The following is a 26462-nucleotide window of genomic DNA, read 5'->3' as shown; positions in this document are numbered from 1 at the left end:
TGAGCCCTTTTCTGCCAAACCAGAAGTCAAAAGTCCAAGCCTAAATGTTGTGTCGACTGCTATTCAGGGAATCATGCTGGACAAGCTTTGATGAATGCCCTGAAGACTGGATGCCCATGTTCATGTTGCCATCTTTCATTTATTTCTTGAAAACATTTATGCTGACAGACAAACAGACAGTGCTGGCACGCAGTTCTTCAGAGGGTGACTATTAAACTGGATGTTGTCAGAATAATATAAATGGCATAGTCTTGGATTGGCTCCATTATATGTGACTTATTAGGAATAGTTTACCTCTACTGAGGGTGAGGTCCAGTGAATGGTAATTCCTCAATAGCAGGCAATCTGTGCCCAAAGAACTTGGCAGAAAAGTCCTCAGATTTTCACAAAATTGGACCAGCCATCATTCATAAATGTCTACACCCTCTGCGGGTTCATTTAGAGTACTAGACTTATTAAAAGGCTGAATTTCACGAAAGTCACTCCAAATTAAAAAAGGGGAAAAAGGGCATTAACATTTTATTTTATTTTATTTCTTTTTTTATGTTATTTTATTTTTTAGATTTGTATTAATGAGAATTTGGAGGAGGAAATGTGCTTAACTATAATGAAAATGTCAATGCAAAAAGTCTTATTTATTTTAAAGGAACAAGCCGACTTTTAGGGACTTTAGCTTATTCACCGTATCCCCCAGAGTTAGATAAGTCCATACATACCCTTCTCATCTCCGTGCGTGCCGTAACTCTGTCTGACGCACCTACCGCTAGCCTAGCTTAGCACAAAGACTGGAGGTAAACGGCTCCAGCTAGCATACTGCTCTCAATAAGTGACAAAATAACGCCCATATTTTCCTATTTACATGTTGTGATTTGTATAGTCACAGCATGTACAAATAACAAGGTCACATGAGGCACAACCATCTTCTAACCGTATACACTGTAAAAAAATTCTAACCCTCCCAAATCAAAAATTTCAAGTGACCGATAACATCTAAATATTTCAATTGGCCCAAGTGAAATTCTGTAAATTATAAAATTAAATTGACAGATTTTCACTTGGGCCAATTGAAATTTACAGAATTTCACTTGGGCCAATTGAAAAATTTAGATGTTATCGGTCACTTGAAATTTTTGATTTGGGAGGGTTATAAATTTTTTACAGTGTACATACTGGGAACTATATTCTCAGAAGGCGAAGCACTGCTACTTGGGCGGAGTGATTTGCTCTTTGTGCTAAGCTAGGCTAGCGGTAGGTGCGTCAGACAGAGTTTCGGCACGCACGGAGATGAGAAGGGTATGTATGGACTTATCTAACTCTGGGGGATACGGTGAATAAGCTTTAGTCCCAAAAAGTCGGAGTGTTCCTTTAAAAAATAGGCTTTGCTTTCTTTGTATGACATGTAATTTCTTAACCTGGACATTTCTCATATTTGTCACCCAAAAGCCTTTGCACACTACCTAATGGAAGTTGTACCATGCAATCTACATCAGACAGTCTGTAGGCGTCCCATCTGAAGATGGTACTGTGGTCAGTCAGGTCCAGTTATCAGTTTGCCCTCTGTATAGGGACGGTGTTCAAAGCTCTGTTGATATCACTATTCCCAAATGGCTGATTAGATACAGGCAGAAGTAAAGATCCCTCTCAATGGGATAATGGAAAAGTGGTTTTCGTTTGATCTATTTTTGCAACATAGCAGACTAATGGGGGCTTTAAATGAAAGACTGTTCATTAGCCATTTTATGAGTTTCAACATTTGGGCTTATATTGTAAGATCCAATTTAACTTTGCCACCCATCTACATTTCAGAGGCATTTCTCTTGCAACCCAATTGCCTTTGAATGTGTTCTTCATGTGTACTTCAAAATTCATTGTTGAAGTGCCCATCGTTTCTCTTTTTTTATTCGGTCAAGTCTTATTTGATGCTGTTTCATCCTTAGTATTTTGTAGCTGTTTCTTTTTGCCTTTTGTTCTGGTATGTAAAGAGGGTTTAAGCAAAGCCCTCTGTGAAAGGAAAGTTCTTGGCCCTTGACCTGGGCTTTTTTTGAAGATGTGGCAGTGGTTGTGAAGCCAAGAGCTGCCTGTGACGGTGCCTGTCAGTCTCGGGTCTCATCCAGACCACCCCACGCCGTCACACACTGACAGGAAGCCCTCGCTCACACAGCGGCCCCTTCACACCAAGAGGAACTTCCTGTAGTGGATGATCAGGACTCTGGCCTCGTTCTGAAAAAACACCTCTGATATGCAAAGTGCTTCCTGTGAACAAGTATGTGTTTGACAAGGGAAGCAGTTAGTGAATATTAATGGATGTTCAGACATGCCAAAATGTCTGTCATGAATGATTGCTTCTGGAAAACAAAGCTTGAATGGGATTGTATCATTCGCTTAGCTTTCTGTGAGTGGTTCGGTTTAAAGCAATGATTCCAGTTCAGCTATCTTTATCGACGTCTTGTTTCTAACTATTAGATATAACAAAAATATGTTATACAATTGTTTTGCTAATGTTCCCATTAAGTTATGAACTCATTATTTCTGAATATTCGTTCAACATTCAAAACGTCCAGTATTTGAAATGGTTTAAAAACGTATTTCTTGGTTGGGGGCGAATATTACAGAAAACATAAAAGGAAGATTTAATTGTATCATTTGCAAGGGAAAATTATAGGAAACCGTAATAAGAACGTTTAAAAAATGGCATGAATGATGTATAAATAATGTTTTGCGCTAACATTTTGCAAACATTATTAAAGACCAGACAATAAAAAAATAAAAAAAATAAAACATTACTGGAGTAACATTTATTCATAACTATGAGAGAACCTTGTCAGAATGTTCTAAGAATGTTCCCAGTTAGCTGGGATGATGGAGCAGTACTGGTAGGCTACAAATGCATAGCCTATCTAAACATTATTTAATACATGAATGATACATTATTGGACATGAATGATACATTTAAGGGCACCACTTATGCAAACTTCTCTTTTACATGGTGTTTGAACATAAATGTGTGTCAGCAGTGTGTGTACACAACCACCCTAAAATGGTAAAAATCCACCCACTCCTCTTTTTTAATCCCCATAAATCATAAGCAGTGTCTCAGAACAAGCCGTTTGCAGATTGAAGCTTTTGTGACATCACATATGCTTAGGCCCCGCCCACAACTGCCGACGGACCCCGCCCTGAGTGAGCTTTACACAGTCCGCCATGTTTATCTCCTCACCAGAGCATTTAACAGCAGCATTCAAGTAAGAAATGTATTCTTATTGAAGCTAGTTATTCAGTCAAGGCCAGTGAGTGATTTTCTGTTTTTCTTTTGTTGTTTGATTCATATTAACAGCATATATAGCAGTAGGTGCTGTATATTACGCCGCTTTCACTTTAAAATACAGATCTAATATACACATGTGATTTCTTTACTTGCTGTTTACATTCACAGTCATAACCGACTGTGTTTATGCGAACTTTGTGTGTTTTTGACTTAACCTTGTGTGTATTTGACAGTTTAAGAGCAATAACTCATAAAAGAGAATTGAGTTTAATACCCACGGGCCGCTTCATCTGACAGCCAGCTTTCTGTGCGTGTGCGCTCAGAAAACCAAATCAGAAGTTTAGACTGGTATGGCTTTAAAACACATGCAGATAATCAACTTTTATGATGATGAAGAACTGCAATGTAACGTGAGCGTGACCGTGATAGAGATGATAATCAGAATCAAACAGATGTTTTGGTTTTTGGCAGAGTATCGGAAGCATAAGCTGTAAAGGCTTCGCCCTCTTCTAGAAAGCCTGAGACTTATATTACATCTTGTAAAAAGGGGCATAATAGGTCCTATTTAAACCGTGGTGCTTGGTGGTTGCTTACTTGCCCAAGTCAAAAAAGCCCACATATAAGTCTGGCCTAACTGGTTTCACAAAGAGAGCTTAGATTAAGCCAGGAGTAGGCTTTGGTTAAATAAGGACCAGTGGCATAGCGAACGCGGATTTGCGCTATGCCACTGATTAGGACATTTAAGTAGCTTTTATAAACGTGCTTATAGAAACAACATTATTGGTGTGCATCTTGAGACAAAACAATGGCACTGACATATTTTAAGATATATCAGTGCAAGTTGCTTTCAGTTAAGACAGCTCAGACATGCCTTTTAGTCTGGGATAGGCTCAAGCCTTGACTGTAAAACCCGGAATATATGATATTCTGGTCCCTAGATATAACTTTCGTCAACTTCAGGAATATGGGATTTTTTTATAGTCTGCCAGGTGAAAATAGTAAATCTGCGAAAGAAATGTGATAAAGCACCTCTACTCAACAAGCTGCTCAAAATGAGATATATGTCCATTGCGGGATGTGTTATGCACCGAAGTTTAATACTACACTGCAGAAAAACCTATTCTAAATTATTAGAATTTTTTTACCTGATATATCTAGTAGCCTATATTTTTATATTTTATCTAGTATATTTTAGTCTTATGTTCCAGTTCTAGAGATTTTTTTAAATATCTAAAAATCCTTGAAACAACATCACATGTTTTAAGTGCAAACAAGTTATACTTATTAAAGATGCACTACTGTTCAAAAGTTTTGGGTCAGAAAGATTTTTTTTAAAACAAATGTAACTTTTATTCAGCATGGGTGCATTAAAAGTGACAGTAAAGATATTTGTCACAAAATTTCCAATAAAGATACATTTCTGTTGACCAAAGAATCCTGAAGAAATGTGTCAGTGTTTCCACAATAAAAATTAAACAACACCTGAATTATTTCTGAATACTACGGAGCCTCTAAAGGGACCTGGTGATGAAAAAAATTGACATGGGAGGGAAAAAATATATTTCAATGCTTTTGCCTTCTCTGGCAAAAGTTTTGCGTTCCCTCACAAACTTTGCATTTCCTCTCACACTTTGTTTTCAATAGCAAAGAGACTCAAAAGAAGGTTTCTGACGTCACAAACTACCTTGTAACCAATCAGGTCAACGTGTGATCATCAAACAAGTGGATCTCTGAGCTGGTGTGAGTGAGTGGAGGCGGGGTTAATTTGCATATTCATAGACCGAGTATACTAAACGAGGCAAGGGCGTGGAGTTACATTCAAGTTATTTTAAGGCATGAAGAATTTCTTTTAAAGGAAAAAACTTTTAAATATGTCATTTTGGTGATTAAAGATGGGTTTTAAAGGGTTAGTTCACCCAAAAATGAACATTCTGTCAGTAATTACTCACCCTCATGTTGTTCCAACCCCGTAAGACTTTCGTTCATATTCGGAACACAAATGAAGATATTTTTGATGAAATCTGAGAGCTGGCTCACTCCTTCATAGACTTCTATGTAATCGATCTGCCATCCCAGAAAAGTTAGTAAAGACATTGTTAAAATAGTCCAAGTGACTACAGTGGCTCAACCTTAAGTTTATCAAGCGACAAACAGAATTTTCATTTTTGGGTGAACTAACCCTTTAAGGGATACAATTATTGACTACAGGGGGACTTTAACAGTTTTGCTTATTGAGTAAATTTAACATTTGTTTAAAGGACTAGTCAAAAACAAGTCAAATAAATACTAATTAAAAACTCAAGAAGGAGTCTCAAGAAGGTTCTGCAGTGTTTGTCAAATACCTAAAACAGGCCCTTTGGAGTAAATTCCATTAGCATATTTGATTCATCTGATATCATGTAATTCCTGAGAAACCACACTGATAAGTGTTTTTATGATGATGATGTGCAGATGGATGTTAAATCCATTCATATCCTCAGTAGAATTCGTTTAGAAGTGAGCATCTGACTGCAGAGTCAATTACGACAAAGAAGAATGAAAGGTCAAACTTGCTGTTTGAAAACTTTGAGTACAATAAGATCTTAAATGAGAAGTGTGTCAATAATGATGAAGTTAGTTTAGCTAGCCCTGAAATGTGAATGTATCTCATAGGTTTGAGTGCCCAGAGGATAGATCCAATCCAAGAATGGCATGAATGTCTAAATGTCTTTAGATAAAGAATCTCTCCTGGCTTGTGTAAGCCACATCTGTGGTACGTCTGCTCGTAAGTTATGTTACTTCTCATCTTGCTTTAGTGTAGTTCCAAGCTGAGATGCCACAGATGTGCTGCTGCGGTCAAACCCCTGCAGAAACCGCTTTCCTGTAACGGGAGCAAGTTACAGTATAACCACAAGGAAACATTTTTCCCACGAGCTTGCCCTTCCAGCATCAAATATGTGGCTCGTTCGCTAAAAGAGTGTCCTGACATTTACTAGTGCATTAGCGTACTTATAAGGGTAATCATAACAGTGCGGCTTATCTGGAAATCAGAATGAGAAGTAAAATTGGATGTGAACACCGAGAATATCTAAATATTGTCCTGAGCAGATAAGAGTGGGGTTAATAGGACATCTGTTAGTGGTGGTGTTGAATGTTGTGGAGGCTGAAATCTCGTTGCTTATTCTGGCACAGTTCGTGATTTTTTCCAACCTCTGCTTTATTTCAGGAGGTCATGAAAAAAGCATTTAGCTCCAGATATTTAATACATTCTGGAAGATTTGAGTCGCAAAAGGATCTTGTAGACATCCGTCTTCTTTGTGTACTCCGGATCAAATAAAGCCTGACTTTTTCTTTCCTTCCTATAGCACACGATTATGGCTATTATAGCTGTTTCATAAAGATAAAGTGCTTTTTTGTAACTTCTCATGCTTTCTTTATCCCAGCTTAATATGTGCAGACTCTGCTCTTCAAGACAAGCTCTATCAATGTATATTTCTCTGAAAAGTGGCATTGTCATGTGACCTACTATACAAGCCGCATCAGTGTTTTAACGAAGATAATAACGATTTCCTGTGGCCTTACAGGACAGCATATTTAAATCTTATCTTAAGACAGATTTGATTGGATTTTACTTTATTATTTGGATGTACCTACACTATCATTCATATGTTTGGTGTCAGTAAGACTCTTTTTTTTTTAAAGAAATGAATACTTTTATTCAGCATGTACATTAAAAGTTATAGCAAAGACATTTATAATGTTACAAAATATTTATATTTCAAATAAAAGCTATCATTTTTAACTTTTAATTTGTAATTCATCAAATGAAAAATATGTATTACAGATTCCACTCAAATATTAAGCAGCACAACCAGTTTCAACATTGGTAAAAGTTTAAAATGTTTCTTGAGCAAAATAAATATCAAGTTTTCCACAAAAATATGAATCAGCTCAACTGTTTTTAACATTAATAATAATAATAATAAATGTTTCTTGAGCAGCAAATCAACATATTAGAATGATTTCTGTAGGTTCATGGTGACACTGAAGACTGGAGTAATGATGCTGGAAATTCAGCTTTACATATATATATCAAAATAGATAACTGTTATTTTAAATTGTAATAATATTTTGAAATATTACTGTTTTTACTGTATTTTTTATTAAGTAAATGCAGCCTTGGCAAGCACAAGATAATTCTTTTAAAAAACATTAATGTTTATACGTATAGTCTGATTTTATGCTCTATACTTCCAAGAAAGTATAAAATCATTTTTAGTTTTTAATGTTGCATAAGCGTAGTGTTAGCTAACACATGAGTTGGTCTGTGTTCAGGCAGCAGTCTAATCTTAAATTGCTGTGTTGGAAAGAACTGCTTCACCGTTTGCAAAAACAGCCATAATGAGGGCTGTTTCCACATGATACGGCATGATTGCATTTTGGTGATGTTTGTAAACGGCGGTGGAAACCATTGGCAACAACTGCATGGTGCAAATTCATGCTATGCCTAACAATATCAGTATTGTGCCTGTGGGTCAGTCTTGATATTGTAGCTCTGTATCAGTGTTTTCGTGTGGACACAGTTGGGGTGGAACTGGGAGTGGACACGCGTTTCAGCCCGGTGCCCTCTCGGACAGTCAGACGAGCATGTGTCCCCTCCTAGGGAGAGACAAATAAGCAAGGCTGTAAAAACAGGCAGACCCTGCAGCCACAGCTGCTCTGACCACTTCCTGTTGCAAAGGTCAAAGGTCACGGTGTGCGGTGCACTGCCCTGGCTGCACGCAGGGTCGCTCGGAGGGGAAGATGTGTGGGTAGAGACAGAAAAGAAGGAAGAACCGAAGAAAAGCAAAGCGCATGATGATTGAGCCTTTGTGTGAAGCGCTGGAGCACAGGAAGTGGAAATGGTCAGGCTATTAAGTGAAACAAGAGGGAGTTTTATGTCATTGTGTTTTTTTATGGAGTTCAATATCAAAAGAATTCCTTCGCTGAGAATCGTCTTTTCCCGCTCATCTGTGTTACACACACACTGTCTCTTTCTTTATTTGTGTAACTTGACAGTGTGTTTCATTATGCATTCAATCTCAAGTATGCAGAGGCACGATACTGATGGATGTGCAGTTGCATTGCATAATCTCAAAAACCGCAATTATCATTTCTTAAAGGAGTAGTTCACCCACAGATGAAAATTCTGTAATCATTTACTCGTCCTCATGTCAGGCTTAACTCGTATCTATGGTTACAAAAAGGACAAAAATAAAAAAAGTAGTTGGTCACACTTTAGTTTAGGGTCCCACTCTCACTTTTAACTAACTATTAACTACGACCTTCACCTCAGTAAACTCCTAATTACTGCTTATTAATAGTTAATAAAGTAGTTGTTAAGTTTAGGTATTGAGTAGAATCAGAGATATAGAATATGGTCATGCAGAATAAGGCATTAATATGTGCTTTACAAGTACTAATAAACAGCTAGTTACAACCTAGTTATATGCATGCTAATAAGCAGCTAGCTAGTGAGAATTGGACCCTAAACAAAGTAGTTTATATGTCTTGTGTGCTATATACAGTATACGTCCTCTGAAGTCATAGCATAGCTTTGTGAGAAAAACGGATGGAAATTTAAAGGAGCCGTATGTAAGATTGTGGCCAAAACTGGTACTGCAATCACTTTCAAATTACTGTAGAGCGGTGTGACAAGAATGCTAAGAATGCCATTGCTTATTGCATGTTTCTCAACACTTTCAAAGTGAAATGTGCAGTGAGTGGCGCTAAAAGCATGTTCAGTTTTATCCAAAACACAAGAATCTGGCAATGTTTTATTATGATGGTTGTTTTATGTATCACGGATGCTCCAAAATGAAATGTCCGATGAGTGTCGCTAAAAGGTTAATGCTACCGCGTAAGAACATAACGTACCACCTACACTAAACCCAACCCTAAACCATAACCAATAGTGTTAACAACAAACATGCTATTTGAGCTGATTATGAGATGCAAATGTCAAAAAATGTATTAGTAAAATGTATTACAAACCATGCACTATGGTAAAAGTGTTTAAGGTCATAACATAGTATTGTGCTTGGAACCTCATGAAAATAAATCTTTATTATTCAGTAATCTGTCACCGTAATCGTAATTTGTGTGAAAGGAATAAAAGTTGTTGGTGTTTTACTACCACTAGAATTAATTTCAGCTATAAACTGCAGTGAAATGGATGTAAAGGTTTTTGGAGTTTTGGAAAAACTGCTTCTGTGAGGTCTTGAGGTCTGATCTTCACACAAAGCTAGCATGCCGCATAAGAAGACATGAAGTATTGCACATAAGCCGTAAGGACTTAAGGTGTTTTTATGGTGTTTTTTCTTTTTCTTTTTCGAAGCTTAACATGAATGCTCACTAAACTGTTCTTGTATTAAAAAGAGCTATGTAGATATACTTCAGCCTTTTCCCCCTTGTGTTTTCCTCAGAAGAGAAATCATGCAAGTTCGGCAAGACATGAGAGTGAGTAAATGATTGGATAAACTAATTCTTTCAATTTGGAGTCTCGTGTAAAGACTATTTCTAGAGGCCATTGTTGTTGTTGTTCTTGGGATTTTTCCATGAAGTCAAAAGGTGGTTTGGTGGACAGACTCCAAGCATGTGAGGACAATCAGAAGCTGAACTTTGCATGATGTCCATCTCACACACCATGGGAATAAGAACCGTCCAGCCTCTGTTAGTAGCCTAGCCTCTACACGTGTTAATCATTGTCGTTTTGCTCTGTGACTCTGTGTAAACATATCAGTATCAATCAGTAGGCCGGGTGGGAGAGGAGGCCTCATGGTTTCTAAATGGGTGGGGGACATCGTCTTGGCACTAGATCCAGGATTACAGTTCGTATAAGAACCGTTAAGACCCTGAATTGAGGAATATCTGAGGTGACATGAGTATATAAAACTTTCCGTAAAACAAGCCAAAACTGAAGGTGTTCATATAGGGCAGCACCCAAAGAGAGTTTGGAAAGTTATTGCATACTTGTATACACTACCGTTCAAAAGTTTGGTGTCAGTAAGACTTATTCAGCCGCACAACTGTTTTCAACATTGATAATAAGAAATGTTTCTTGAGCAGCAAATCAACAAATTAGAATAATTTTGGTGAGCATAAGATACTTCTTTCAAAAACGATAATGTAATCATTTAGCTTTGTCACAGGCATAAAGTGTCAGTTTAACAGATTGCATACTATGATTTATGAATAAACTTTAGTAACAAAGACATGAACGAGATATCCATCAGTGTACATAATGCAAGATCCATATTATCATACATATGAGTATACTTCTTGGTTTTGGAACAGTTAAATACATTTTAAATGAGTTTCTTCCCGGTTAAATTGCTCCCTAGGTAGCAGACAATTTCTGCAGTCCATTCTGCTCCATTGTTTTAGGTTTATTGGCGAAGGTCCAGAAAGTGATATCATAGGATTCTGGAGCCTGTTGCACACATGTATACTAATGTATTAATTAAAACACATTAATCAACACATAGATGCTATAGGCCATAGTTAAATGTGCCAAATGTGCAGTTGGACAAATTGATATGTCCATATTGTGAATCCCTTGGGAGGTTCATCAATTGAAAGAGTAAGAAGGCGGATATTCTTCGAATGAATGTTCCTCCGAAACGCTACATTCATCTGACGTAATTTCTGTCCTGGGAGAAGCAATTACGGCCTTTATTGAGGGAAGGATCGGAGAGGACTTTTTTCAGCAGTGCTGAGAAACAAAGAGAAGACTGTATTTTTATGCCAGATACCCTACATGGATTATGTCACTTTTATGACAGATAATTAATAGTGTGTGTGTGTGTGTCAGAGAGACAGGGACAGAAACAGAGAGATAGTAAGATCCAAATGCCATACAATGTTGAAGGGCTCTGCAAGAAGAAAAATAAGTTTTTATGTTTACTTTTAAGCATTTGGCAGAGACAAAGTGACTTAAATTTGATCTGTTCCTGTATACCCTGGGAATCTAACTCATGACCTTGGCATTGCTAGCGCCATTCTCTGCTGTTTGAGCTACAGGAATGCTCACTAACAGCGTTACAGAAAAGTGTGGGATTACAGGTTATCTGGTCACTTTAAAACTGCAGTCCGTAATTTTTGGCGCTCTAGCGGTTGATGAACAGAACTGCATGCTTCTTGCGGAAGAACATTGTAGCCGGAGCTAGTAATGATCGTAGTGATTCGGGATAAGACAAAAACACAGTTTGGAAAATGGATTCATGATGTATTCGCTTATTATATACCCCAACCAGTTCAGCGGAAATCCCGCCCTGCAGCCGATTCTAAAGATTTCATTGGTCATGTCAATCACTGTACTGATTGCCAAACACTGATCCCTAAACCTACCCGTCACTGTAACCTTAACCAATGAATAATAATAATAATTTGTTACATTTATATAGCGCTTTTTCTGAGACCTCAAAGCGCTTTACATATGGAAGGGGGGAATCTCCTCAACCACCACCAATGTGCAGCATCCACTTGGATGATGCGACGGCAGCCATATTGCGCTAGAACGCCCACCACACACCAGCTTACTGGTGGAGAGGAGACATTGATGAAGCCAATCAGTGTATGGGGATGATTAGGAGGCCATGATGGACAGAGGCCAAGGGGCAAATTTGGCCAGGATGCCGGGGTTAAACCCCTACTCTTTTTCGAAGGACATCCTGGGATTTTTAATGACCACAGAGAGTCAGGACCTCGGTTTAACGTCTCATCCGAAGGACGGTGCTCTTTTGGCAGTATAGTGTCCCCGTCACTATACTGGGGCATTAGGACCCACACAGACTACAGGGTGAGCACCCCCTGCTGGCCTCGCTAACACCTCTTCCAGCAGCAACCTAGTTTTCCCAGGAGGTCTCCCATCCAGGTACTAACCAGGCTCAGCCCTGCTTAGCTTCAGTGGGCAACCAGTCTTGGGCTACAGGGTGATATGGCTGCTGGTCTAAATGAAATTAGACCTTAGGTGGTCAGACAGTGACCAATTTGAATTAAACAACACAATCAATGCTAACTTTGCTTTCCTTCATTATTCAGCTTTATCTTCTTCAAGATTTCTTCACAGTCTTTTTAGTCTTTCACTGTGCTGCAATGCGCTTTTCGATCCAAGTAGGTGACATAGTATCAGGATAACATTACTTTCTTACTCTGAAATGTGCCTCTGTTTAAGCTATTTCATTTATTTTGTTAGTTTTAAAGCCATGACGTTCCTACATGACTACATTTTTAATTTACTCTTACTACACCCATTCATTTCAGTCACTTGTGACTGTAAAGTCATTTATTTTTAGAAAACAGAAATGATGTAATGGAAAAATATGAAAACATCCTCATGACGGGGATTAATATAAATTTTGTATGTTGGAATAAGCTCTCATTGGTTCAAAGGGAGGCTACGCACACTGCCAAATGAACTTTATTTTGTCCGCTTTTCTTGTCTTCTCTCATATTTTCCATTCTTTTTGGAGCTGAAACATGTTGAGAGTCTCTGTAAAGTCATGAGCTGCATGAGTGTTTGATGAAAGCGAGCCTGAAATGAAAATTCTGCATGACAAATCTGCTAAGAATGTGGATCATTCACGGCTGGCCGTAGCAGCCTGGAAATACTGTGGTCGGGTTAACTCCAATCAACAGTTGAAAAACAAATACTGGTGGGCTGAAGCAGCATGACAACTTTGCAAAATCTTTAAACCTAGAAAGCTCCTCCCATAACCAGCAAGCATTACATGTGATATTATTATATTGAGTAATGGATTGCCCACCGCTTAACACCATAAATTACATACGGGTCACTGAAATCGGTAACGCTTTAGATTACAGCCCGGAAAGTACTGCGTAATTAAAATGAAAGTACAGTATAACTTTCTGTAATTACAGTTTACCTATAAAGTACTTACGTGTAAGTATAGGGGAACAATATGTAAAGTCTTGGGAATAAAGGTGTAACAACCAGGAAAATACTGCGTAATTAAAACGAAATTACAGTGTAACTTTCAGTAATTACAGTGTACCTATAAAGTACATATGTGTAAGTATAGGGGAATAATATGTAAAGTTTTGTGAATAAAGGGGTAACAACCAGGAAAATAACAAATTATTTAGGCAAATTATTTATACTAAGTATTTTAGAATCTTACTTTTGGGAGCAATTTAGCGAGTACATACACTGCACCTTTTTGTAATAATAGTGTATAAAAATACATAAAGGCTTTTTTTTAATTATGGGGTACATATCAGTGCATTTATAAAGTAGGCTAATTTGTTATTATTGCAAAGGTGCACTGATTAAGTTTCAAGGCAAGTACAACTATTGCAACTTTTTTTTCTGTCAGGACTTTAGTATTTGAAATGAAAAGTTGATTTTAAAAAAAATAATAAAGAATAAGAAGTCTAATATGTTGAAAATCTGTTTTGAAATAAGTTTATTTTTTTTTTACCATTTTTACCATTTACCATTTTCAAATAAAGGTTTTCCAAGTGATGTCAGATTGTGTGTGTACATGTGTTTTTATTGTACTTACCCTGTAACTACATGAAACAAGAGGGTAAGAAACACCACTTTAATTTACAGCCCGCAATGTCATACTTACCCTGTAACTACATGAAACAAGAGGGTAAGAAGCACCACTTTAATTTACAGCCCGCAATGTCATACTTACCCTGTAACTACATGAAATATTTACAGTCTAAATAATTTGCCTAAATAATTTGTTATTTTCCTGGTTGTTACCCCTTTATTCCCAAAACTTTACATATTATTCCCCTATACTTACACGTACGTACTTTAAAGGTACACTGTAATTACCGAAAGTTACACTGTAATTTCGTTTTAATAACGCAGTATTTTCCTGGTTGTTACACCTTTATTCCCAAGACTTTACATATTATTCCCCTATACTTACACGTAAGTACTTTATAGGTACACTGTAATTACCGAAAGTTATACTGTACTTTCATTTTAATTACGCAGTACTTTCCGGGCTGTAATCTAAAGCGTTACCCTGAAATCAAAACCTTGTCGTGTTACGATTAAGGATGGAAGAAGATTTTTTTGGGAAAAAGATTTTTGGGAAAAAGGATATTAGCAATAATTGAGATATAAAAGACAATGAGAAATCTGTTGAAACATTGTTTGGCTGGGACATATTAAAGGGATCTTTCCCTTTAAGAAAAAGCCAATAGGCTTTTAGGATTAGCTACTTAGTTATTTGCAGATGCTATTAGGGGAGGAGCTTTCTTACTGTAGAGGACATTTGATTGGACAAAAATCTGTGTAGTCATGAATATTTATGATCTGTTTTCCTTGTGTATATCTATTAAAAGTTAATTGTGTCAATGTTTAGGAGCACACTAGCATACATAGATGACCTCAAAGGCACAAAACTATTATTTTATTCTTTGAAACGTTGTTCTGATTTGTACTTGTTGGTCAAAACATTGCATTTTCTCTTGTAATTCATTCTAAACATCCTTTCATTTAGCCAGCACAGATTATATCGTGATGTCATTACTCTGATCTAGCACCATCTGTGTTTAAAATCGAAGGCCAAAACATGAAATTGTGCTGGCATTATGTGCGAGTGTCTCGAGCAGCTGTGGAGGCAGGAAATCCACCATAGGTCATTGATGAGCCATGCGCAATCAAAGCAGGAGTCAGGTGGTAATGGTCAAATGTGTCCAAATGTCTTGGGAAAATTAAGTGCTTTTTCCATGACAAGCCATTTATTGGGTAACTTCCTTTTATTACATAATGCATTTGCAAACAGAATGTGGTCATGTGTTAAATACTGCTTTGCAATGACCTGTTAGGATCAACTGTCAAACAGCTAAAGAGTAGGATTGATTTTATATATATGCAGCGTCCTCTCCAGACATATTTGTTTGTGACAAATCACGACAAATATATTTGATGTATATATATTAAAAGGATAACTATCGTCAAAATGCAACCTAGGGTCTTTTTGTTAATTTACCTGAGGCAAACTTTCGTTTAAAAGCATAATTAGAATGGAAACGTCACTTTCAAATTTGACCGTTTTTTCGTTTGCGGTCAAATTGCCTTTTGAATGGGAGTGCTTGGGGCACTTCTATGATACTGTAGCATCAAAAATCGCTATTTTTAAAACACTAAGAAGGCTCAACACAACATGAAATTTTGCTGGAAATATCACAAGGGGCTCTACACATGAAGCATTAAGAACATTGTTTGTATAAACAGAGTTTACTAAAAAGAACGATTTTGAACAACTCACTGTAGCTGTGTCCACCGGCATTTTGACAGTCAAAAATAGCCGATCTCCGAATGCAACGTAACAACGTAAAGATAGAAAGCTCCTAAAGCTTAGTTTCATAGAAATTCCATAGAAAACGAAAATATGGTCAAACTTAAAAGTGGTGTTTCCATTCTAATTATGCTTTTAACCGAAAGTTTGCCTCGTGTAGATTAACAAAAAGACCCTAGGTTGCATTTTGGCGACAGTTTTATATTTTTTCTTTTCCTTGTAGAGAGAGACACCAAAACATTTGCATGTGGCCACATTTGGTGGAATCCATACTGAGTTTAATCCTAATGAGAAGAAATTGTATTCATTGCAGCTGCACTCATGGTTGTCTGGTTTAACATGATTCAGATGCATTGTAAATCACATGTTTAGGTGGCCTCTGAGAAGATATTTTTGTTTTGTTTTTTCTTTAGAGACACAACACTTCCAATCTTTATTGCAACGGTCTGAGGTGTAACTTAAACTTAATTCATGAGGGCTTAGCGAATAACCACAGAAGACAAAATGCTTCTGCATTACACACAGCAGACCATCACGTAGTTTGTTGCCCTTACTAGTAGACTAAAACAAAACAGGGGTGAAACCAAAGATGAGATAAGTGATGCAACCTGCTTTTACTGTAGTCAGCGTGAAGCTCAACAGATGTTTGAATTCCCATTGCATGCAGCAGAGAGATTGTAACAACTTGATTCCTGAGCTTGTTGAGGAACAGTGTCCAGTAAGAGAAATTCTACTAATTTATGAGGACAGAGAACATGAGGAACATTTAGACAGTGGGGAATCACTGTAAATCTAAAACAGGCACTATAGTTTGAGCTCACATAATGGGACATGTGCTTTAAAATCGCTACTATCTTTGGAAACCTCCATTAGTTCATGTTTTAATTGGTGTGCTACAGTATGAGTCACAGTTGTGGAATTATTCATATTTCATTTTTAAAGTTCCATTCCTACAATAAAATGCTAACTACATGTGTATTCTTTTCTTACAGAAACTGGTGTGCGTATGTGGTAACCAAGACAGTGAGCTGTGTGGTGGAAGATGGAGTGGAGACTTACGTGAAGCCTGACTATCAGCCATGTTCATGGGGCATTCAGTGCACCCGTGTTGTAGTGTAAGTATGTCCTTTTGTCACGTATAGCTTGTTTTGGTTTAGTTTTTTTGTGTTCTGTTCTCGTTTTGCCTGCCTTCTTAGGGGGTTAGTTTCCATGGTTCTTAAAGGGATAGTTCACCCAAAAATGAAAATTACTCCATGATTTACTCTCCCTCATCCTAGGTGTATAAGACATTCTTCTTTCTGACGAATACAATCGGAGTTATACTGAAAAATGTCCTGGCTCTTCTTGGTTATATTCTTCTGGCTTTATAATGGCAGTGAATGAAGTCCATCAATGTGCATCCATACATGATAAAAGTGCTCCACGCGGCTCATGGGGGTTAATAAAGTCCGCCTGAAGTGAAGCGATGTGTTCGTGTAAGAAAAATATCCATATTCAAAACTTTATCGACTAAAATAACTAGCTTCCGGCATACGGCCTATACAAGTCGACTTATGCCAAAAGAGTAACACTTGACGATGTATGACATAGGATGTAGGAGTAGCGTAAGCTTTGACGCCTCTCGCGGTTCAAACAAACAGGTCTGGGCAACAAACTCAAGCTCCTCCGATATTTCTCTTTAAAAATTGTCATTTTAGACTTCTAATTCATGACTGGTGTTTTGTTTTGCTCTATCCTCTGCTCTTCTGCGTTCGTCATTACGTTGTGTCGATTTTAGTCGATAAAGTTTTAAATATGGATATTTTTCTTACATGAATGCATCGCTTCACTTCAGAAGGACTTTATTAACCCCCCAGAGCAGTGTGGAGCACTTTTATCATGGATAGATGCACTTTGTTGGACTTCAAAACTTAAACGGCCATTCACTGCCATTATAAAGTTTGTAAAAGCCAGGACATTTTTTTATATAACTCCGATTGTATTCGTCTGAAAGAAGAATGTCATATACACCTAGGATGGCTTGAGGCTGAGTAAATCATGGGCTGATTTTCATTTTTGAGTGAACTATCCCTTTAATTAGTAAACACCTGTTCTGTTTCAGTTAATCATCCCTAGTGTATTTAAGCCCTCTGTTCCCTGTGTTCCATTGTCCGGTCTCATCGATGTTAAGTAGTTGTTTTAAGTTATTTCTCCTGCAAACTCCAGTGTTTTCTGTTGCTGGATTAATAAAGGCTGTTTTGATTCCACTCATTTGTGGTACGCTTTGCATACAACTACCACGCCTGACAACTTTTACCCGTACCAGACTTTTTTCTCCAGAATTCTTAATGTTTAGTTTTTAATAACTTCCCTAAATGATGAAATGATTATCGGTATATTCAGTATAGATTTACTGAATAGAAAGTGTTGTTTGTGTGCCTGTCAGCATCAAGCCCAACAGATGTTTTTTTCCAAACAATGAGTAATTTGCTCCATTTTATGTTGCTTCATAAAAGGCTTATAGCTGGAAAATCCATGTTAGCTATTTTTTGGAACATGGTAGCAGGTTTCTAGCTGGTCCAAAATGATAATAAGTTAGTCAAGCTGGTACACCATGTGAAACTGTTGTCTCTATATGCTTCTGCTATTCACCTCTGGTTGGTTGCACCAGCTGTAAGTAACTCTAAGTATAAACTAAATATTTACAAAAGCCTTCGACCAGGACTAACGGATGAAATTAAACAGAAGATTGATTGAATTGCATCAATAAACGTATGTTTTACCTGACAAACTTAAATTCTTTAGACATATATGTAGATGTTCACATTTACATTTTAAGAGAGCGAATATTATGTGAATTAATGACTTGTTAGTGGCTCTTCAACATAAACCTGATCTTAGCAGTGAACCTCCATGTGTATATAATAAATCAAATCAATCATAATAATTAAAGGTATAGTGGAGGATTTTCCCGAGTTTTAGAAAAGAACCGCCCTCTCCACTTTTTGAAAAAATGCACATGCGCAACACTCTTCCTGCTCCCGAGAGGGAACGCCTATTAAACGTGTGCACGAGAGAGCATGCACGAGCCTAGTTCTCCTCGTGCACGCTCTGTTTACAAGTTGCTGTCGGCATGGCTCATACAAGCCTACTTTCCAAAAGAAGATTTGCACTTTTTCCACTATGTCAGACTCGCCACCGGACAAATTGAGATGTTTACCGTGTCTGCGCGGTCCGTGACTAGTGCCAGGGCTAGCATCGCTAATCATAGCTTACATTAACTTTTACTAACAGTGATTTTAAATGGATTTCTCCAAATAGCATGCCAAACTTTACCTGTCGAGTAGAAACTTCGCGACTGAGGCATCAGTGGGAAGCCCGACCTGTGCTTTTAGCGCACGCCAGCGTGTGAAATATTCGTAAACATTACGTAAACATGTCACCGGAATGATTGACAACTAGGAGGACCAATAGTCTTGATGATCCACCCGGAAAAAGAAAATCCTCCACTATACCTTTAATAAATAAATGTCATTTCTTATGTTTTTGTATCAGTATTGATCTATTCTTCTTATTAACTTCAAATACAGTTTCAGAATGTTATTTATCTATAAAAAAATACTTGTGTTATTTCATGATTAAGTATCGTATTTTAGTGGAAACTTAGCCTATTTATTTGTTACATGAGGCAAAATAAGTTACAATCAACCTTAACAGAATAAACGGAAATTTACTGCGTTTCAATACAACTTTTGCTCACAAATTTGAAGGCTGCTATTGGATCATTAGAGGTAAACGTAATTTTACGCAACTATGCATTAGTTTACGAAGAGCTTATGACCTACTAGCTTCGTTCTGCCTTAAGAACAAATGGTGCAATCAAATTAAGTTTAAATTAAAACACCGCTCTTCCGTTCCGATTAGAACATCCACTGAGAATTCTGTTGAAAGAGCCCTATAGTGATTGCTGATTCTATTACATGGAACATAGAAGAAATAGAAAATAGAGACACCAGCCACCAGTCACACATTTGCCAGATCAGGAGCCAGAGCACCTGACATCAAAGCAAATTTAAAAGTGCTGGCTAATGCTAATCGTAAATTCTCTAAGATTATTATTTGCGTCGGCACTAATGATGTTCGACTTCGTCAGTCCTAGATCACTAAAATTAACGTTAAAGAGGTGTGTGAACTTGCAATTACGCTGTCAGCACAGTAGTATGCTCTGGCCCCCTTCCTGATCGCCATAGTGTTGAGATACTAAGAAGACTATCCTCACTCAATGTTTGGGCTGTCTAAGTGGTGTCAGCAGAATAATTGGAAAAAAAATGTGGGGCAGACCTGACCAGTTGAAAAGAGATGGTATTCATCCCTGTATATATATACACACTATTTTCTTCTAGATCTGCTGTACAGCCAAAACAAACTTTGCTGCATTATTTTCCTGTTATCTGTAAAGCTGCTTTGAAACAATCTGTATTGTAAAAAGCGCTATATAAATAAAGGTGACTTGACTTGACATGCACCTATCGGACTTCAAATCAGTCAGAGGATTTAAAGTAAAAGCAAGTCTGTTTTTCTGGCCTTTATTTAGTGCACTTTAAATAAGTGGAACCATTATGTACTACATCAGCTAACTTTAGACAGGAAACAGATGTTGAAAGCTATCACATCATCATAACATTCATAGACACTAGCATACAGTATATAACACACCACATTTTACTGGAAATCTGAGTCATTAAAACATAAGAAATACTAAAAACATTGTGTTTACATTGTAAACCTAATGTCAACAAATGGAGAGATAAACAGAATGTGGTTTGAGGACACCAGGATTAGAAAGTTTGTGCAGTTGCGAGGTGGTTTCCAGTTGTTGGCAACGCACTGAACTCCAGCTGGAAAAGCTTAATCCAACTCCTTTAGATTCAGTACACACACACACACACACACACACACACACACACACACACACACACACACACACACACACACACACACACACACACACACACACACACACACACACACACACACACACACACACACACACACACACTAATATGTATGGAATGAGGTGGCATGTCATTCCAAACTCTACAACCAGTGCACCACAGGAATTAGGCTTAAAACCTACTAAAATACCACCACTTATTTTTGCACTCACTCTGTAGAGTAGGGTGACCCCTTTTTCTCCTCTTTTTCTTCTCACGGGGGTCATGGAACAAACAGAGCGTGGAGACAAGAATTCAGTGGCTTAAGAACTATAACCAAAAGTCCTGGGAAAAAAAGAAATGCTGAAATTGTTTCCTATTCCACCTTTTTATGGTGCTGATGTTCGGGTTCAAGGCTAACTGTAATGTTTTACTTGATATTTTAGTTTATTTGAATGACACTGTGAATTCAGACCTAGACAAGTGGTCAGAATTATGACGTAAACAAAATGGCTCTGATGAGATGGTCGTATACCACAATTCTCTATTAGAAATGTTTCTAGCCATAATTATTACACTTCCACAAGTAGATTAATGGTTTCTGGATGATAAAACATACAAAAAGATCCCATAGCTTAAAGGAGTGGTCCATGCCATATCTAAGGATACACAGTGTTTCTACCATTGCTACCATTTCTACCCAGCCCTTCATTGAACAACAGATTATATAGCGTTTATACAGCTGGCCAGCATATGTCTGTGCAGCAACTAGCTGAAATCATATGAATGTGCGGAGACATAATTCTGAAACAGACATGGTATGTCTTCCTCCATTCTTAGGCCAGAAATTGAATTCAATCCAGGCTGTATTCTTCAAGTGTATGTCTGAATGTGTTGGTTTTGCTCTAACAGAAATGGGCAGAAACTAATTTGTTGAGTAGAGAGTCTCGCAACACAACATCCCAGAAGGGATCAGTTTGTTTAATCCGGAATGTATTAAACAATATACAGAATGGTGACTTGTAAGGTAATGTGTGTACTAGGCCTAGATAGTTTGTGTTGTTTTAGATTGTACTGATTGTATTCTTTCTTATTAACATATAATTTGTCTTGTTTATGTATTTCACAATTTAAACTAAACATTGCAAGTCAGGAAATACTGAGATATGACTACATTTTTTAAAACAGTGTCCAAACTAGAAAATGTCAGCTTTTATTTATATGGTTTTATATTTGTTTTACAGGTACAGGACCTACATGAGGCCCAGATACAAGGTGGCTTACAAAATGGTAACAGAAATGGAGTGGAAGTGCTGCCATGGATACAGTGGAGAAGACTGTAATGATGGACCAAACGGGGGATCTGATACTCAGATCTCAACAAGCAGACCTTGGCCTAGACCTTCACAACCAGGACAAACTGGAACTGGTACTGGTCATGGACAGGGTGGAGGGAACGGTAAGTCAATGTTTTCTCTAACAATAGGTGCGTTTACATGGAGTATTGCACAAACTGTTTAAAAGTCCAATCCGAATGAAAATGCTCCATGCACACACCTCAGTTAGAATAAAAACATCCAAACTAATTGAAATTTTAATCAGTTTGAGAGGGGTGGGATAAACCTGTCCAGTGACGTAAAAATTGCATAGAATGCACGGAAACAAGCTGATGTTGTTGTTGAATATAATAAATGACTGTCATGTCAAATCTAAAATTCTCTTTCCACTCAGTGCAGTGCAGAGGTGCAGGAAAACGTCACACAAGTGCTTTTTTCGGACTCTCATCTGCAGACACCTTGTTTTAGGTGCGGGAAGGGGCGATTTTACTGCCTAAATAATATAAGCATCATGCCACAAAGCTTCATATGCTCGTCGTCTCCTAATTAGGACCAGAAATAGATAAATATTAAGTCTGCTTTTTAAAACAAAGACAAGGAGGATGGTTAGTATGCGCCAACAGCGGGAAACTCTGTATATTCGTGCAATGTGCTCATGTCAAAAGATAAAATCCGATTTTGAAGCTTATGACAAACACGCACATCAACCTGATCACTTTATCTAGAGTTCATCAGGCTTGCTGTGATAGTTTGTGTTACCGGTATTAAACTGTGTTTAGCCGCACACTGATTACATCACTTGCCCAATGCGGCACCAGCCCCACCGTCGTTTAGATTTTTTTATAGTAATACAAATAATTTAGTTCAGTTAGAGAACAGACACTACAATTAAAAACTGAACTCAATTCAGAGTGAGCCGAATGAAACAAAAAGTGTCCATGTAAACGTGGCTAGTGTCTGGCCATATAGATGTTCTTGTTACTTCTGTATCTGCATCTTCTGCATCTTTCAAACACTTGATAACATCTAAATATAACTGAGGCTTTATGGAAATAAAACATTAGAGCAGAGGATAACTTTTAGAGTAATGTTTTCATTGCCAGAGTTTGCCAGACCTGTGAATTCTGGGTCTGCCAAACTATTTGTAATCTACTTTACTACTCACTGTCTAAAAATAAGCATTGTGTTTGATCTTTGCCTAGGGAGAGGTGACAATGACAAGATGAAACAACTGGAGGACAAAATCCAGAGGTTGACCAAAGACCTAAATGACCTGCAGTCCACTCTGCGTGGAATGAACGAGAAATTCCAGGAGGAAATGCGCAAACCCGGTTTTAATAGTGGCAAAACACCAGCTGATGCAGCCCAGCCTGAAATGAAAGAGACCATCCATAACATTCAGACCAAGCTTGATCAGTTGGACAACCGTACTCAAGCTCATGACAAGACTCTAGTCAGCATCAATAACCACCTTGTGAACGGGAAGGGTGGAAGCAATGATCTAGACATTGGGGGAACAGGAGGAAACAACTTCAACACCTTGAAGGAGGAAATCCTCAGAGAGCTTGAACGTCGAGTGACGCTTTCTTGTTCTGCCTGTCAGTCTGGAGTGGAAGACCTAAGACGGCAACAGCAACAAGATCGGGAGAGGATCTTGGCTCTGGAAAAGCAGATTAATGCCATGGACCAGCGTCACCGCCAGACTCTTGATGGTTTGCGCCGAGACTTCAGTCGGTCTCAAGGCTGCTGTGACACTGTGACGGACATCAGAGGACGACTAAATGAAATGGACAGGAAGATAAGCTCCACATCGGAAGCCTATGACAAGCTTAATAATCGTCTGAACAGGGAACAAGGAGGAAATGGAAATGGTGGAAGTTTTGGAGGTGGACCAGGACAAGGTTCAAAAATGCAAGAAGACCTGGAGAGACGGCTCAACAACACTGTCCAGAGGGCAGAGGAAACCTGCGCTTATATGGAGACTAACATACGGGACTCGTTCCAGCAGGAACTCAGAAATCTTCGCACTGAATTCAATAATCGTATTCTTAACCAGGACGACAGAATTAATGACATGGACATTGATATAGGAAACGTTAAAGAAACTGTATTTGATCTTGATAAGCGCCTGTCTCGGCTCGAGAATACAACATTGTTTATAGACAGGAGGTTAAGCGAATGCTCTCGGTGCTCAGGCTCAAGTTCTGGTTCAAGTCCGGGCAGTAGTAGTGGTTCGAGCTCTGGCGACACTGTGAAGTCTTTGGAGTGGAGAGTTGTTGCAAATGAAGATGAGATCAAGAGGTTTGACACCCGACTCAAGGATCTCTCTGTGTCCGGTGACTCTCTTGAGGATAAGGTCATCAACCTCAGCCATGACGTTCGCAAGATCAAAGCTCTTACTGGAGACAATGGGGAACACTTCAACAGGATTGTTATGGAGATTGAGAACTGTGACGTGTGCAGCACAGTGGAAGATGATCTGATGAAACTCAAGAACATCACAAGCCATGCCATGGACAGATGGCAGAAGGAAATGAACTACATTAAAGGGAAATTTGACTCTGGTCAGACGGGTTGTGTGGACGTGTGTTCTGGTTTACAGGACGAGATGGATCAGTTGAGAGAGGAGGTACAGAAATGCAGTGGTCAATGCAAGATCACCCTGAATACTCCTACCGGAACGGAATCAGAAACTGGTCATCTGGATGACCCACAAAAACCACTGGATGGACACAGTGTCATCAGCAGTAATACCGGTGACCTCAGGTCAATCCAGGGAGAACTGTCTGAGGTCATCTTAACCTTCAGCTCCATCAATGACACACTAAAAAGTCTGGAGCATGTGGTCCAGAAACATGACAGCGTTATCACCGACCTTGGGAACACCAAAGACAAAATCATTTCTGAGATCGACAAGATCCAGCAGGAAATGACCGAGCATATAGAAGATAGTAGGGTACGCTTTGATAACGTTGATCAGGATGTACGCCGCTTTGGGAACAACTTTGTGGTTGAGATGGGTGACTGCAAGAGGACTGGTGATGGTCTGGATAAGAGGCTCTCTAAACTCGAAGTGGTTTGTGGCCGGTTTGACTCTGTCTCAGACAATATCCAGAAGATCAAAGAAGGCCTGAACAAACATGTGTCTAGCCTGTGGAACTGTGTCAGTGGGCTAAATGACACAGTGATTTCACACAGCGGGTTCATTGAGATCCTCCAGAACACACATCTGGATGATATCCACGGCAAGATCAAGAGACTCAATTCCTCAATGGTCCATGTCCTCAAGGAGTTCCAGAGCTTTACTGAGAATGACTTAACAGGTCTGATTTCAAGTGCTGTTTTTTATTTGCTATCATCTTAAAAGTGATGTCAAGATTAACTACAATTTGACAGCATCTAAGAACATATCTTACATTTCCAGCACCAGTAACTGACATAGCTCCTGTATTTGAATTGATATCAGGGTTGTGCATTATTCATAATTGAAATGAGAAGGGATTCTAGTTCATTTTACGCAGAATGCATTACTTTGTGTTGAATGTCTTTGAATTGCAATTCAGTAAATTCCTCTTCCTGTCTTTCCAATCAACTTCCTGTGGCCAATTCAATTCAAATTCACTCTCATGATTTGAAAGTGAGCCAATTCTTGAGTTTTGCACAACCCTGATGGATATGAAAAGAGGAAAAACTCTTTAAATAAATTAATTTCTGATAATAGGTTTACCCGGACCACCAGGTCCTCAAGGAGAAAGAGGGTTCCCTGGTCCAGAGGGGCCTCCAGGTAATGACGGACCACCAGGTATTCAGGGATTACCAGGGCCAAAAGGACCTCCCGGTGAGAAATCTTTTTTGTTGTTTTTTTGTCCATTCATTTGTGTCATGTAGGTAATAACCCCAAAAAACTGAAATATTTTGCCATCATTATTTTACTATACTTGGTAAAGGTTGGCTGTATGCTGTACTTTATCAATGACAGAATTTTAATTTATGGGTGAACTTCACACATTTCATGTTATATGACACTTGCACGTGACTCACATTTTACTTTCTCCTATTTCAGGTCTCAGAGGAGAGCGAGGTGTGTATTCAATTTGCTTTTAATATTTGAAGCAGCCATATATTAGTCAAGAACTGAGGTTATTTTGATGTGTGCTAATCAATGTTTGGAATGAAGGCAATAATTCACTGAGATATGTCTAAAGTGTCTGTTTGTATGAGAGTCAGCCATTTTTTCTTTCTGTCTTGAGTGTTGCAGCATGTGTTCAGTTGTTATTGTCAGTACTGGGTCAGTAGTTGAGCCAAAGGTCAGCAGCTGATCACTAAAACTGGTTGTGTAAAGCAAGTCTAAATGAGACTGAGAATACAGGGATACATTTAGGGTTAGGAATCGTGGATGTCAATTTGAAAATGCTTTTAAAAATACTGTCGATATCTTCATTTCAGGTATGGCCGGTGCAGATCCCAACATACCACGTCTTTCCTTCTCAGCATATCTCACAAATCCCATGGTTACATCTGGAACGATCATTTTTGATAAGACCTTTGTAAATGAAGGAGACTTTTATAATCCAAGAACAGGTAATCTCGGCACTGCCTATAAACAGTCTATTTGCATTTACACCTTTGCATGCATCAAAAA

The 26462-nt window shown here is 38.3% G+C and overlaps 1 protein-coding gene across 1 annotated transcript in view; it reads left to right on the top strand.

Moving 5' to 3' along the window:
* emilin1b (elastin microfibril interfacer 1b) overlaps positions 1 to 26462 on the top strand; it is a 31676-nt gene that overhangs the window by 3384 nt on the left and 1830 nt on the right. Inside the window, exons 2-7 of the mRNA XM_084393100.1 lie at positions 16563 to 16685; positions 21728 to 21942; positions 23023 to 25143; positions 25542 to 25658; positions 25884 to 25901; positions 26267 to 26401. Coding sequence (XP_084249226.1) covers positions 16563 to 16685; positions 21728 to 21942; positions 23023 to 25143; positions 25542 to 25658; positions 25884 to 25901; positions 26267 to 26401 — 2729 coding nt within the window. The remainder of the gene's footprint in view (positions 1 to 16562; positions 16686 to 21727; positions 21943 to 23022; positions 25144 to 25541; positions 25659 to 25883; positions 25902 to 26266; positions 26402 to 26462) is intronic.

Source organism: Rutilus rutilus (assembly GCF_951802725.1).
Source record: "Rutilus rutilus genome assembly, chromosome: 21".
NCBI lineage: Eukaryota > Metazoa > Chordata > Actinopteri > Cypriniformes > Leuciscidae > Rutilus > Rutilus rutilus.
This window is presented reverse-complemented; position numbering and strand designations above follow the sequence as displayed.